Below are 15,974 nucleotides of genomic sequence, written 5' to 3'. Positions count from 1 at the left end.
CTCAGACCAAAATGCCCAGATTTTGTGCCTGAACCATTTCCAGGGGCTGAGGGTGATTGGAGCACTTGGATAGAGCTAAATCAAATTAAGTTGACTTTAATTCTGAATAAGAGCATCCACACAGGTGTTTAATGTGGTTTACTTAAACCCCCAGAGCTTCTCAGCTTGTGATCAGGGACAGCTGAAAATTTTACATCAAGACCTTTTTTGATAGAATAGATTTTGATTTTAAGTGAGAGAGAGAGAGAGAGAGTAAAGTGTCTGCTTTCCTTGGACACTTTCAAGTGTTCATTACAAAACCAACCCTTCTACACACACACACACACACACACTCACACACACACACACACACACACACCTCCAAATATTATATTATTTGGAAGTTTACAGCTGAAGTTTCCCCCCTCTTTTCAGGTGTTCAGTTTTTTAATGAAAAGTTACAATTTTCTTATTGAACGTTTCAATGGAAATTCATCTCAGTTTTCCTTAGGAAAAAAAAACATCTCCACCTGCCCCAGAGTGCATCATGTTTACATCCTCATTATTGGAATCTGTCATCGTCCATCCTGCCCTTTGTCCTGCATGAGGCCCCTATGACCTCTTAGGGGTTAATGCATTGGCCAGCCAGGCTGTGGAGCTTTTCCCCTCCTGCTGGAAGGATGCTATGATTCCCAGGACACTTGGGAGGAACCTTGAATTGTTCTGGGGGCAAATATGAATTGGGGAAGGTGTACATGGGCCCGGCAGGATGCTCACTGTCCAGGCTGTGCGCTGCCCAGACCCCAGAGCCATGGAGATCCCAGTGTTCTTGCTGGCTGAGTCTCAGGGACAGGCGAGTTCCTGCAGGAACCTCACTGGATGGTTCAGATGTTTCATCCCCACCCAGCCTCCCTTCCCAGCAGTGAGCTGGTCACTGGGCCAACACTCTCATTTGCCTGGAGCAGGGTGTGTCTGGATCACAACAAACGCCGAGAATGGCTCAGCCAGCCAGTTCTAAACAGGCTCTCACACAAGATGAGCTGGATCAGGACCCAGGTGTAACTCCTGCTAGCCCAGCTGGGCTCCTATATTTATGAGAACAGAAATTAGGTTTCTGGGGTTGCTACAGGCAGGAAGGTAGCAACTTCTCCCTTTAGCCAGGTGATAGTAACCCAGGTATTTTGCTCTATAGGACTTAGGTTCAATGGATGCAGATAAGAAGTGCTAACAGAGCTCAAGTGCCAGAGGCCTGTGCTATGCCATGGCAGATCTTGAGTTCAAACCCTACTGATGACCCCTATTAAAAGCTCTTGTCCCCTCTGTCACAACAGCTCCTCCTTAGAAATCATTGGGACTGTTCTATCCTTTGCCTCCTGCCCACAATGAAGCCACTGGCATTGCTTTGCACTGAACTTTAGACCCTTGGGCTGCTGTTTTCTGTGCATCCCCCACCCTGCTAATGCCCCCACAGTGCTGCACTGGGACACAGGCTGGGACAGCGAAAGCAGCTTGGTGAGTAAAGGGGATGGGATGAGAGTGAGGAGCAGATTCAGTGCTTAGCTGCCATGGGCCTCCCGAGTGATGGGAGGATGAATGGGAACCCCAGTGGCACATAAATTCCTCGCTGCTCACCATGTCTCCACAGGTAACCGAACACCTGCCCTGGATCCTGGCCAGATAACACCTCTGGCAGGTTAATGTGTAACAGGTGCCCTGGTGCTTTCACTTTCCCTTGGTCAGAGTTCACACACAGCTCCGGGACTTAGTTCCCGTCTCCCCAGAACATCTATTCAGTTCCTTGGGCCCTCTGTGTGGCACCGGGACCCCTGGCTCGCTGCATGGCATCTTCTGGAACATGCTGAATCCTTAAGGTAGGTCCCTCCCTGTTATTATCCCTGTTCCTTCACTTTCAAGGGCTGCTCACATTCCTCCCCCTTGGGAGCACGTCCCCTCTGCCATGGCCTGTTCCCACCTCCCATCAGTGCTGGGCAAACCCCGATGGTGGGTGTGATTCACTGCTCAGCCTGTTACCCTCTCACTGCACAGTGTGGCCATTTGGGGATCCTTGTGGCCTTTCCTGGAGGGTGTGATGGGGCGCACAGGTTAATGGTGCCTCTTCAAAGGGCCTCACAGCCCTTCCTTACAGATGCCCCTAGGAGTGGGGCTGCCAGGCCAGAAGTGTGGCGGGGGCAGGCGGCGGTTATTATTTGGTTCAGAGATCTAAATAGAAGGTGCTTCCTGGTTGTTATTATGTGTAGTACAGGAGAACCGAGAGGCCCCAGCTGAGATCAGGGCCCCCTTGTGCCAGGTGACACATACAGACCGTGAGAGACCGTCCGCGCCCCAAAGAGCTCAGTCTGGCAATCAGGTGTAGCTGAGCCTAGCTGGGTTCAGACCCTTTCAAACCTCATCTCCATGGGACATTACATTGTGTTGGAACATGTGTTAACCCAGCACAGGAGGCTGAACACACAGGCCTTGTCTGTGCTGGAGGGATGTGTGGTGTTAAATAATGTATTAATTGTCAGACCTAGTAGTTCATCAAGTCATCAGCTCACACTCTGCCAACAATAGCATCCTTGAATGTCGGCCTGTCCTCGAGCACCTCCGCACTTTCTCCCACGCTGCCGCCATGCATGGGAACAGCTTCCTGCCAAAGTTCACAAAGCCACCATCTTCCCCTTCTCGAAATCCCCCTTTGGAGCCTACCTCTGCCATGGGGCCTATTGAGCGCTGCCACCTGATGCTGGCTAGGCTAGCAGCCAGTTGGGACTCTGCTTCCCTGCTATGCTTCCTCTTCTGACTTGTTACCTTGTCCTCCCAGCCTATCACCACCGAGGAGTTTGTCTATTTCACCCCCTGGCTCTGTCCTGTCTGACATTTAGAGTCAGATGGTGAGTACTCTGGGGCAGGGACTGTCATTGTTACATGTCTACACAGCACCTGACACAGCGGGACACTGACCCCTGTCTGGGGTTCCTCGTTAATACCATAATGCAAATCATGCACAACAGCAGTAAATAGCCTGGTGTGACGAGCACTGTGCTGAACATGGTTTTGTTCTTGGTGTGGAAAGGACAACCGGGGTCAGTATCATGTCGGCTGGCCACGGTGACCCCAGGAGTCACTCTAGTGTTGTTATTGTGGTGGCACCTGTGTCTTCACTGAGTCTTAAGTCCTGGAGAGACCAATGGGAACACGCCCAATGATTTCAGTATGGCCAGGATTTCACCCTGAGTGGTTAGTGCTGTTAACCCTGAGTGGTTAGTGCTGTTAGTGCTGAGTGGTTAGTGCTCTAGCACCAGGCAATTGTCGTGTGCAGGGAGGCCATAAGGGCCCTGGCTGGGCTACGTTCATCTGGGGAGAGCTGGATTTGCTGATCAGAAGTTGGGAAGCTCTGGGGGTTTGAGAGCTGTCCTGGATGTTGCTGTGTGTTGGTTTCTATTGTGTGTCTGGAGCTCACAGACTATTCATCTGCAGGAAGGTGGTGGGCGGGCGGGGGGGATCCGACTGTGCTGGCTGGTGGTTAACTTCTTCATAACCACTCAAGTGATTTAGGAGTTAGGGCTGGAGTCACAGGGTTGCATGGCCTGACTCCCAGGTGCTCTGCTGCCTAGGGGACTTCACAGCCCTGAGGTGGCACCCAGGCTCCTTGTGCAATGTCTAGGTAGAGCTGGGCAACTACCAAAGGGCCCTGGAAGCCAGCACAGTGAGCCGGCAGCTGCCTAAGCCAGCCAATGAAATGCAGAGGAAAAGGGGCAGGGCTTAGATTCCAGATATACAAAGGGATTTAGGCACCTCACTCCCATTGATCTGAGCCTTGGGTGCTTGACTGACTGGCTGGAGGAAGGTGCCTCCCTCCAGTTGGGATTCTCAGCAGTAAACCCTCACCTGGAGTAAGGCACCTAAACCCAGTCAGCCCTTCCTTGTACAGAGCCAGAGAGATAAACCCCTCCCCCTGCATTACAGCCAATAGCCCAGGGACCAGCTCCAATAGGATAGACTCACTCTGCAGCCTGTTACTAGGGGACTCCCCTGGGCACAAGACCTGGGGTCAAATCCCTGCCCAAAATCAGAGACAGGAAATCAATCCTGGTTCTCCCACAGTCCAGGTGAGTGCTCTAGCCAAGGACTCTTGGGCATTCTGGCCACATGCCCACATCCCTCACCTGATCCCAACTGTATTTAGCAGAGGACCTGAACTGGTAGGTGCTCTCAGAGCAGTTATCCCTTAATCTAGCTGTGTCCATTTGTGGATCTGGCCCTTAACTCCTATTGAAAGCCAATGGGACTTAGGTGCCTTTTCAGTATTTTACCCTGTGTCATTAGGCTGAACAAGAGCCCTGTAAAGAACCTGGAAACTAGAGATGGTCAAGAATGTTTAATGAAAAACGTTTGTAATTAAAAGTGTTTTTCAAAAGAATAGGGACATTTTCAACAAAATATTTCATTTAATTTGAAAATTGTCATTAAAATAATTCAGAATAAAAATGTCCATTTCGAGTCCAGTCTAATGGAATCAATTTTGTTTGTTTGTTTGTTTTTTGGCTTTTAAGAAGAAAAAAAGCTAAGAAGTGAACTTGAAAAAAATCATTCTGATACCATTTGATCTTAATTGAATTTCCAATCTATTTGAAACCATTATTGCTTTGTTTTGAGTCATTTTGTCAGACTATTGGATGATTTCAGGCAAACTTTTGAATGAAAACAAAATTTTCCTAAAAAAAAAAATCCCCATTTTCACCAGCCTCCCAGAATATTTAGTGCCTGCCAGGCCTCAGCTCTGTGGCTCTCTCAGAGCCCCGCTTTGCACAAGGGCAAATAGGTAATAAAATGGCTCAGAAACCTACGCTCGCCCTTTGCTTTGGGGCGGGGCTGGAGATGCAATGATACTAGAGAGCACTCGGCGTGGGGGGGGGTCAAACTCCAATTCCTCCTGACAGGGCCAGCTGGGGCTGGGAGCTTTGCTGAGGGTGGGGCTGGATTAAGGCAATGGCTGGTCTTAGGCTCTCCCTGGCATGCCCCCCATAGACCTGCCCCTACCCACTGGAGTGGCAGTGGCTGGGTCCTGCCTTCCCCTCCTAGAGAGACTGGCCAGCACATGGGCGACTTCTCATCCTCAGAAGGGTGGGAATTAACAAGGATTTTACCCCTCACCTCACTACTTCTCTCAGCACCTAGGTGTCAATTGTAGAGATATATTTGTGCTAGATTATAATGTAGAGAGGCTCCCTCATAAGGGACAGTGTTATGAACACAGAAATGTTGAGCCGTGCCTGGCAGGAGGGTGAAGAACACAGTGTAGCTATGTAGTAGTAGGATTTTATGTTTGTATTTTGTAAAATTTTGTATCTGAGCTGATTTCAAGGCAATAACAGACCTTTTAGGGTCACCATTTGTTGTAGGTTTAGCATTTTAAAATAAGTAAAGGAATGCAATAATTGTTTTCCTTTTCCATTGCAATTTAATGTTCCTGGTCAAAATGTTCTGTGTAAATCAGTTCTGTTTTGTATGTAAATAAACAATCTTTATGTTAAAAAAAATAAAATAAAAGCCATCACTGAACCAAGTGTTCTAAAAACATCCCCAAAACAAACACAAGGGCATCAAAAGGCTGCAACATGCCCCTATTAAAATATCAGAAAAGGGCAAATTATCAAATATAAAAATAAAAATAAAATAAGCACCTATCAATAAAAACCATATAGCTGTAATCAAAACCAGCGTAAAATAACTCCCTAAATAAATTAATAAAAAAAAAGTAAAAAAAACAATTTAAACAAACAAGCACTCATCAAACAACAATTAATTACAGAATAACAATGCAAAACTTGTTGGTTCCAATTAAAAAAAAAACACTATATAAACGGGGCACCTTGCCATAAAACTTTGGGTCCATCCTGCCAAGACTTCCCTGGAGCATCGTGTGGCGACTGACAAAACCCCGCTCCTACCTACTCATGATCAACCTAGCTGGCCACTAGACTCATTCAGACTCTAGTAATTATAACATCAACTGGCAGAACACAGTGTGTGTGTGTCTGTATAATTAAATTAATATGCTAATAGTTGTATCTTCAATAAACGCATTAAAGTCTCATAACAAACAGAACAGAATATTGAAATATTAAATGATCATGAACTACAATTATGTTAAAATTAAAAACTACCTAATAGTCTTTGTGCAGCTGTAGAAGCAGTAGTAATAACAGATGTTCATTCCATTGCCCTGCACCCAATGTTGCCGATTCCCCTAAAAAAAATCACGTGTGCTTCTTATAAGCATAACATTTTTGGTGGAGAATTGTGAAAGGGGGAAGACATGATTGTTGAAAATATTACTGACAGGTATACCATATGTATGAAGTGATCAATCATTCAGGTGTGCACACCCCCAGTTGTAGAAGTGCCGGGCAATAGGGGAAGAATTAGAGTCTGATTTGTGTCCATTTATCCTTTTCCTTAGAGACTGTCCAGTTTGGCCGATGTACATAGCAGAGGGCATTGCTGGCATATGATGGCATATATTACATTGGTGGACGTGCAGGTGAATGAACCGGTGATGGTGTGGCTGATCTGGTTAGGTCCTGTGATGGTGTTGCTGGTGTAGATATGTGGGCAGAGTTGGCATCGAGGTTTGTTGCATGGGTTGGTTCCTGAGCTAGAGTTCAAATCAGACATTAGGAATGGCAATATACAAAAACCTGTAGGAGAACACTTCAACCTCCCTGGCCACACAATAGCAGATGTTAAGGTGGCCATCTTACAACAAAAAAACTTTAGAACCAGACTTCAAAGAGAAACTGCTGAGCTCCAATTCATCTGCAAATTTAACACCATCAGCTTAGGACTAAACAAAGACTGTGAATGGCTTGCCAATTACAGAACCAGTTTATCCTCCCTTGGCTTTCACACCTCAGCTGCTGGAACAGGGCCCCATCCTCCCTGATTGATCTAACCTCGTTATCTCTAGCTTGCTTCTTGCTTGCTTATATATACACACCTGTCCCTGGAAATTTCCACTGCTTGCATCCGAAGAAGTGGGTATTCACCCACGAAAAAACATATAAAAGCAACAAATAAAGAAATGATTAGGAGTTGGGAGCCCTGAGGGGCATAGCTGCAGGAGTATGAAAAGGAGTAAGTACAGGCATGGGAAATTCAGATTTCTGATAAAATCCTTGGAATGGTGATATCTGAACTAATGAAGGTGTCATTTTAGGAAATGAGCAAGTGATTTAAGGAAAGAGAGTGAGAAGTTAACTCTGCAAAGGCTGGAGGGAATTAAGCAATTAAACTTTGTAAACATATTTTTAAAAAGTTATAAAAAAATCTTGGTTTCTTTGCAGCCATTCTGAAGGAAAAATGGGCCCTTTTCCAAAGGAATGTCTGTAAATAAGCTAGGCAAAAAAACAATCAAATTTAAATCATTTGACTATAATCAATTTAGTCAAATTTGCTAAAAAACCGTAAGTGTTTCTATTGGAACTTAACTGCCCGCAAACATATATATATAAATGTAATCTAGGTACAGCTGTGTGAAAATTAAAACAATGTAAAAACATTTTTTTAAATGTGTGTGTAAATATATTGTGTAAATATGTAAGGTTTTAAGAACCTAAATCAACACTCCTGGTTTGTAAAACTCTGTTTTGTATGTTTAAAATATATTTTTTGGTTTGTTTTTAAATAATACCACTAAAATCCATTTGAATCTTTCATTCAAAGTTGCAGAACTAAGAGACACTGTTTGCCAGACACAGGTAACTAGTGTTGTTTGGCTTTGGTATTTAGCATTTAACCCTTAAGGTACCTTAATGCTTTATAGCATTCAATATCTTTTAAAACCAAAGTCATGGCTGCAGTACGGCAATCAAACCCAGAAGACTAGGAAGAAATTCTAAATGTGTTTTTAATAACAAAATAGCAAATAAAAATTATAGTTAAAAAATAAAAGACAAAGCCTCTCTAAAGCAACAGCCAGGGTAAGGTGCATAAAGAAGCAAAGTTAAAAACACTGAGCCTTAAGATGGCTCTGTGTAATCAGACTGTCACTTTGATGAGGGTACATAAAAACTCTGTAAGCACAAAAAACCAGTTACACCTTGTGTAAAAAATAATATAGCTAATATAATGTTATAAAAGTTAAACTATGAAAAAAAAATGTGCATTTTTCCCAGGCCATGTGCAGTTTATATTGTAGAAGGAGTAAAAAAAAAAAAGCAAACAAAACATGCTACTTAATTAAAATCCTATTAGGGCTCCAAAAGGCGCCACAATAGATTGTTTTCTTTTTCAGATCTGTGTGTGTTTTGGAAGCAGGAGTTAAAAGTAAAAAGTAAGCAGAACTCTGTTGAAAGTTAATTGTGTCCCTTTTAAGACAGAGTCTCTGAGCTGCTAATGACTTTGAATCCAAAAGCAAGCCAGAAAGCATCTGTGTTAATGCAAATTGCCTAACTAATAAAAAAAGAAAAAAAATGTCCATAAATGGCAGCACAAAAAAGCTGCCAGTAAAACACATACCTGGTCAGCAAACAAACTACCTAACACCAAAAGGCTCAAATTATAACTGTCCAACAAAAGTTAATGTTAATAAGTACCCTGTAATAATATATAATATATATGATTTAAAAAACAACAACTTTAAAGTCATATGGTAATAATGCTTCTCAGCTATTACCTGTAAATAAACGTAAAGCTTAGCACAGGAAACAAAAAAAAGTGGAATAATTTCCCCTAAACCCTTAAAAGGTAAATGCCATTAAAACCTGGCCTGCCTATAGAACAAAAACACAAAAAAGTATGGGGGTATTGACTTTTCTCCTAAAAAAAAATCCTGTGTGCTTCTTATAAGCATAACAGCTGTGCCCAGTAGTTCACCACAGACACTCTCTAGTTTGTTTTTAACAACGTTTTATTCCTTTATTGTTCACTCGTTTGTTGTTTAATGAACCCCAAGATCATTACAGCAGTACTGGGGGCAGGATCCCCAACGTTCTTCACCTCTGTTACACACACAGTCCCTGCTGAGTGGGGTTGGTAGGACCTGCAGAGCAGCAGAACTGGCAGGAAAACTCCTGCTAGCTGCATGAGGCATTTCCCCTCTCAGAACTCTGCTCCCCAGACCTAGGGTTGCCAGGCGTACAGTTTTTGACTGGAACCCTGATCGAAAAGGACCCTGGCGGCTCTGGTCAGCACTGCCAACCTGGCTGTTAAAAGTCTGCTCAGTGGCAGAGCAGGGGCCCGGAGCTAAGGCAGGTTCACTACGTGCCCTGGCTCCACACAGCTCCCAGAAGCAGCTGCCATGTCCCTGCAGCCCCTGCCTTGAGTGCCAGCTCTGCAGCTCCCCCTGGCTGGGAATCGTGACCAATGGGTGCTGTGGGGAGGCGCCTGCAGGCACGAAGGCGGCACAGGGATGAAGCCTCCCTGGACGCCCATGCGCCTAGTGACCACAAGGACCTGACGGCCACTTCCTGGGAGCCGTGGTAAGTGCCGCTGGGACCCTGCACCCCCAACTCCTATAATGAGGCTTATAATGCTTAGGTTTTAACCCTGCCCTCAGGAACATCATGTCATTCTCAAGTGACCTTGGATGGGCTCAGAAGGGAGGTCTCTTTGTGGGAAGGATGTCCATTGTTATGCTCCCGGCACACACAGAGGAGTTGGATATAAACATAAATCCTCTGGCTGGAAGGTTGCAGCGGAACACGGCTTTAATGCTTAGAATCCAGAATGATAACACACAAGGACCCAAATCAGAGAGAGACAAAGCAGGCTGCTCTCTAAAGCTGAGAGGCCCAGGTCACCCTGTGTTGCTCTAGGCTGCTCTCTGTACAACTGCCTGCTGCTGGACCCAGATCACACACTTCCACACGGGCCCTCCTGCCAGCAGGACCAGGAATACCCCCAGAGCATTTACAGTGACAGTTTACAATTCTAATGCAATTTTTAATGCACCACACACATATACGGACAGTCTTTGAAGGATCTGGAACTGAAACAAAAATAGATTGACAGATGCGAAGGCCAGAAGATCCCATTGTGTCTATCCAGTCTGACCCTGTGTACACAGACCAGAGAATTGGAGATAGGATGCTTGAGGCTGTGAGCAGAGCTGAGACGATCCCTCCTGATCCCCACCGTATATCTTACTGTAATGTCTACTGATGTGATGGTCTCCCATTGACGTCAAGGGAGGAGGAGTAGGTATCTAAGAGTGCCCCCTGGTGTTTGCGATAGCCACTGCCAGCCCCATCCATGTCACTTGGCAGCATCACTTACAGAGGAGGGTGACTTTCGGGCAGGCTGACCTGTAGGAAGGTGCCCAGATGTCACCCAGTGGCCAGGGTGTGAGATGGGCCTGCCTGGGCCTGATCCACACAGCATGTGAGTCTGTCACAGCCCCAGCTGCACAGCCTGGCTCTTTAGCTCATGGTGTAGGGCCTCATGCGGTTAGCTGTGGAGAGCCCCGGTCACACATCTGCTGTGCTGTCCCAGGTGGAGGCAGGCACAGAGCCAGGCCTCTTCTGCAAGGGGGACAGTGATGTGGGTAATACTGGGGTTAGCTCAGAAGTGGCCCTGCTCTGCTGCAGGCTCACCTTGCACTGGAATCGGGGGGACACCTGCACCAATGGATGGTCAGAGAACCGACAAGGGAGGAAATGGGGGTGGATACACGGCACTGCCAGGGGGTGGAAATTCCTAGTGCCAGGCCTGGGCAGGTGGCAGGGCAGCCTGGGAGGGGTGAAATCCTCTCCTGTCCCTGGGAAGCTGTTCTGCCTGGGAGCAGAGTGGATCAGGTCAGACGATGGATGGGGCATGTTCCCTGCACTGCCGACCCCTCACACAGTCTGGGGAGTGTTAACCATCCCTGCTCTCTCCTTACAGATCCCTGCCTGGGGTGTCCCCATGGCGACATGGTGGCGGCTCTGTGTGTGCAGCCTGGGGATCCTCCTCCTGGCGCCATGTTCTCTATCTGGTAAAAACGTTTGAATCCCAATTATTTCCCTCCCTTTCCCCCATGTACACTGCCCCCTGCAGGGCTAGGGTAGGGGCATCAGAGGCCAATGACACCCCCACACACACCGGGGCCTCCTCAGTCCTGCAGTGTAAAAGGGCAAGGCCCAGGAGATTGTGGGCTGGGGATGTTAAGGTGACCAGGGCATGTCCTAGCTCTGGATGCCAGGATTGTTGGATCTTGCAGCAAGTCACTCAGTTACCTCTGCCCTTGAGAGAGGCTTCCAGAACCCTGACCCTGATCCCTTCCTGTCCTGCCAAAGGCACCGTGCTGCTAGACCTGCCCCACTGGGAGCCTGGATTCTCGTGGCATGCAAGGCAGAGATCTTCCCAGCTGCCTGAGGATGGGGTCCCAGGTCCCATTAGGATGAATGGGAGCTCATGAAAATCTCCTTGGTGGCTTTGAAAATCTGCCCCTTATGCCTCCCCACCATTAGCCACACAGTGAGTGTCAGGTGCTGCAGCTCAGTAGTTATTGCTCTATATGCCCCATGGTGGGATGGGCGAGCCTGGAGACCCTTCAGACACAGCTACTGTGCAGACATAAATCACCTTCAGATGCTTACTTTCCCCCAGACACCGACCACCAAAACGGTGAATCCACATCTGAGTTAGTTTCTGTTTTGGGTCTATTGAATCTATGGGAGGGACGTGCATCGGCCCAAAGATCCATCAAAGACTCAATACTTTCACGCCAGGCAGAAGTCTCCTGAGGTGGCCCCTCAGCAGCCATTTTGGCTCCACATGGATCTGAAACTGGTTCATCAAAGAAGTTGCTTGTAGTGGAAAGAGCTCATAACTGGGGCTGTTCAGGGTGCTATGACCTGGCAGGTGGCTTCCAGACGGGGCCACCCTTTGCCAACAGAGTGTAGGTAGGTTGCAAGACAGGCACCTTTGGTTGAGTTTCCGGGGGATTGTAGGACAGGATTGGTGGTATGACTGCACTGCCCTGTGTCCAGACTGAGTAACTCAGTTGAACAACACATGACTCAGCTTTGGGACCTTCTGCTATGAGCTATGCACCACTGAGGAAATTTTGATTAATTCAGTGCTGCCCTCTCCTCTTCACTCACTGTGTCTGTAGGGCTGGGGAAGGGCTCAGAGATGTCCCCTCCTTTTTCTTGGTACTCACTGTGGTCCTGGGGTGTTCTGGTTCAGAGGAGTTCTCCCTGGCTGGCTCCCTGCACCCTGTGGTGGAGGTAGTTGGCCAGGATGTGGTGTTACCCTGCCAGCTCTCACCCCCAACCCGGCTGCCCAACATGGACGTGCACTGGAGGAAAGCTGGACCAGGATTTATCCTAGTTCATGAGTACATGGATGTGGATACCCAGGACCTGCCGGGGGACGGTTACCAGACCCGGACGGAGCTGTTCCTGCAGGAGTTCAGCAGCGGGAACGTCTCCCTGAAGCTGAAACGGCTCCAAGTGGCAGACGCTGGGAAGTACCATTGCTTTGTGAGGAACCTACAGTGGAATCTGGAAGCCGTCACTGAGTTACAGGTTGCAGGTGAGACGGAGCACTAAGGGGTGTACAATGATGAAATGTTGCCTCGGTAACAATGTCCAGGCTGCTGGAGCTGTTCCAGCTGCTCAATGTTTCCATTCTTGGAGCTCCACTGTTATCAGTACTAGCAGTTAGTGCAGCCTGCAAATTCAACAGACTTGATGTTACTCATAAATAACAGCCATCAGAATAGTTTGGTGACAAAGGCACTCGGACAGATTTATTGCCCTCAAGGCACAGTCCTAGTGCCCTGTGTCTGTGGTTACCGGTACATTAACACATGAGTGCTGAGTGCCTCAGTCAGCAGAGGGAGTCCCTGCTGTCCCCTTGACCACACAAAGGGTTAAAGTGAGATACCCCAACATTTATAGACTGAGGCAAACAACTAGGATAAACAACTTACATACCACCTTATGTATTTCAGGACATCTCTTTGTTACCTCCCCTTGTTCCTGATATTTCAGACAGAACATCTCTATACATTGTTCTGTCAAGCCATCTTATCTTGCGCTAGATTCGGGTGTATCCGTACCAGCCTTCTGCAAAGTATTTACATAAATATCTCATGCCTAGTACTTCTTGGGAGTGCCTACGTTTTGGCAAGACTAGCAGCAAATTTGCTAAATTAATGTACTGGACAATGAACTTGGAAGCATCTACCTTAATACATGGCCTGACTTTGGTTTACATCCTCTGGTTCAGGTCTCAGATCTTGCATCAGGTCCAGATCTCCAGGCTCTCCCTCCACTACTGGGGTGACAGTGTCTGGGCATCCAGAGCTTCCTGTACCCATGCTGGTGCCCCTGTACTGAGCCCAGCACAGCAGCAGGGTCCTGTGCTGCAGGGAGCTGTGTGCAGGACTCAGTAGGGGGCGCTGCCCCCTCACACTCAGTGCTGACTCCACTGTGGTGCTAGCAGGGTCAGTGTTGCATTAAACAACCTCTTTTCAATGAGATGTAAAGCTACAGTCCTCAGCTCTCATGCTCATTACGGCACTGTATGAGGGAGTGGGACCTTTACTCCGATGTTCTGCCCAAATCCCAGGTGAGGTCATAAGTACATTTGGCCTCTCTTAAAACTCCCCCTGCAGTTTCCAAGGGCTGGGATATTCCTTTTTATTCCCTGGGCACTGACCCCGCGTTCAATGCTGCTGCACAAGGGCAGTGGAAAGGACGGTTTTTGCCCTTTTCGCTCATGTATCCCCAGATTAATACAATTCAGAAACATCAAGCCCCAAGTGAGGGGCCCTCCTGCGATAATGCAGAGCACTGAGGTTGTTTTAAATCATCTCCAGTCTTTGGTGGGTCCTAGTTCAAAGGCTCCACAGGATACATCTTCTTTTAGGGAGAGATTTAAATGAGGGGTGGGTGGTTGTGTGCAGCACAGGGAGAGGGAAATCCAAGCATGAGGGTGGCTTGGCCTGGGGCACTGCTACCAGTGTGGGAGAAGAACAGTATGTAGAAGGGTGGCACAGGCGGAGTGGGAGCAGAGATGTAGGCGGGGTCACCATCCCTCACTTCCTGCTCTGTATTGAAGTGCAGTGATCCTGACAGCTCCTGGGCTCCACCCCAAAAGTGGCTGAATTTCAGCAACAGGTGCAGAGATCTCTGTATAGCAGTTTCACCCTGCACATTCCTCAGTGAGATTTCAGGGCTCAGTGCTATATTGAAATGCAAGATGGTATTATTTAATTTCCCAAGTTGTCAAGATGAGAGGTCCCAGGGAGTTTTCCAGTCACAGCTCACTATACCCAGTGGAATCTGGGGAATCACATGGTGCTACCAAAGACACGATTTCCTGATACACAGACTCTCTGTCTCTCACTGTAGCTGTGGCTCCAGTATTCATTGACGTGCTGGGCCCCCGGGGTCAGGGGATCGGACTGGCCTGTAGATCTGCAGGCTGGTTCCCCAAACCTGAACTCCGGTGGGTTGGAAAGAACCTGGCAATGGAGATTGTGACCAACATGACTCAGGATGTGGAGAACCTGTATAATGTTGTGAGTCACGTCACTGTCACAGAAGGGGAAGACAATGGAGACATCAGCTGCATAGTGCAGAATGGCCTGCTGGAGACCGAGAGACAATCGGCCATTCACCTCTCAGGTGAGTCCTCACACACAGAAGGGGTCACCATGGGAGTGGGAGAGGGATGGGGTGCTGGGTCACCTGGGAATTGCACTTGACTAGGACCTGTTTCTGGTATCGAGACAGGAAATGTCCTTCTAATCTGATTTGTGGGGCTATTTGGGATGGAGGTTTCTGTGATCTGGATAAACTGCCTGTCAGAAGCTGAGCTGAATCTTGTGAAATGGGCTGAGGAGATGACACATTAAGTTGATAAAGGTACCTGGGCTGACCTAAGAGATGCAGGGTGTGTCTACACTAGAAATGCTACAGAAGCAACACTGTGGTTTAAACACTTGCTACAGGGACAGAAGGGGTTCTTCCATGGTTGTAGTAAATTCACCTCTTTAGGGGGTGGTGTCCTCTGTGATGTATTTAAGACGACCAAACTCTATAGTGTAGCACAGGTGTCAGACTCTGAAAGGGGTTTGACTTAGTGCTCATGAAACACCTATAAAATAATATCAAAATCAATGTAGCCCACATTAAATGGATTAAAAACTGGCTAATTGATAGCTCTCAAAGTAATTATAGTGGGAATCATCCTCCAATAGGGATATTTCTAGCAGTGTCCCACAAGGATCTATTCTGGGCCAATGCTATTCAAAAGCTTTATCAATGAGGGGGAAAGAAATATTAAATCATTGGTGGTAAAATTTGCAGATGACTCAAACATTGGTGGAGATGTAAATAATGATTGTGACAGGTTGGTATTACAGACTGACGTGGAGTGCTTGGTAAGGTGGATTCACCCTAACAACATGCTGTCACAGATCTAGAACCAGTGCAATAGCCCCAGTTTTAGAATAGTCTCTGGGAGGACCTTTCATTGTGACAGACCCTCTAGGGGTCCTACTCCCCCACCCCCCAGGGAAAACCACCTGGCTTCACCACCTCCTTAGATTCAACCCCTGGGCCTTCAGCACCCCTGTTTCCCACTGAGAGCTCCGTTCAGCAAGTCCCACAGAGACAGACCTCTAAAGGAGACTGGTACAATATTGGGGAGCAATGCGTCTCCTCTGTCAGCATTTGTAGTGACACTCAGCCAGTGTTGTAAAACAGAAGAGTTTATTAGTCGATTGACGCACATAGAATATCAGGGTTGGAAGGGACCTCAGGAGGTATCTAGTCCAACCTCAAAGCAGAACCAATTCCCAACTAAATCATCCCTGCCAGGGCTTTGTCAAGCCCGACCTTAAAAACCTCTAAGGAAGGAGATTCCACCTAGGTAACCCATTCCAGTGCTTGACCACCCTCTGTCATAAACAGTTAGTTAAGGGTTAAGGGTTTTTTTTCTACCTGTAAAGGGTTAACAAGCAGTACCTGTGGACACCTGACCAGAGGACCAAT

General features: G+C 47.3%; 1 protein-coding gene across 2 annotated transcripts in view; it reads left to right on the top strand.

Annotated features, from left to right (window-relative positions):
- The first annotated feature begins 1,798 nt into the window (after window positions 1–1,798).
- Window positions 1,799–15,974, top strand: part of LOC120388736 (butyrophilin subfamily 3 member A2-like) — a 53,364-nt gene continuing 39,188 nt past the window's right edge. The window contains exons 1-4 of one of the 2 annotated variants that reach the window (XM_039510778.1): window positions 1,799–1,850; window positions 10,867–10,957; window positions 12,154–12,501; window positions 14,328–14,603. In XM_039510778.1, the coding sequence (XP_039366712.1) occupies window positions 10,888–10,957; window positions 12,154–12,501; window positions 14,328–14,603 (694 nt within the window). In that variant the 5' untranslated portion in view covers window positions 1,799–1,850; window positions 10,867–10,887. Of the gene's footprint in view, window positions 1,851–10,863; window positions 10,958–12,153; window positions 12,502–14,327; window positions 14,604–15,974 lie in introns of those variants that run through there. The other variant, XM_039510780.1, reaches the window with a different exon arrangement.

This window comes from Mauremys reevesii, linkage group 22 (assembly GCF_016161935.1).
Source record: "Mauremys reevesii isolate NIE-2019 linkage group 22, ASM1616193v1, whole genome shotgun sequence".
NCBI lineage: Eukaryota > Metazoa > Chordata > Testudines > Geoemydidae > Mauremys > Mauremys reevesii.
Note: the sequence above shows the minus strand (reverse complement) of the source record. Positions and strands in the feature narration are given on the sequence as shown.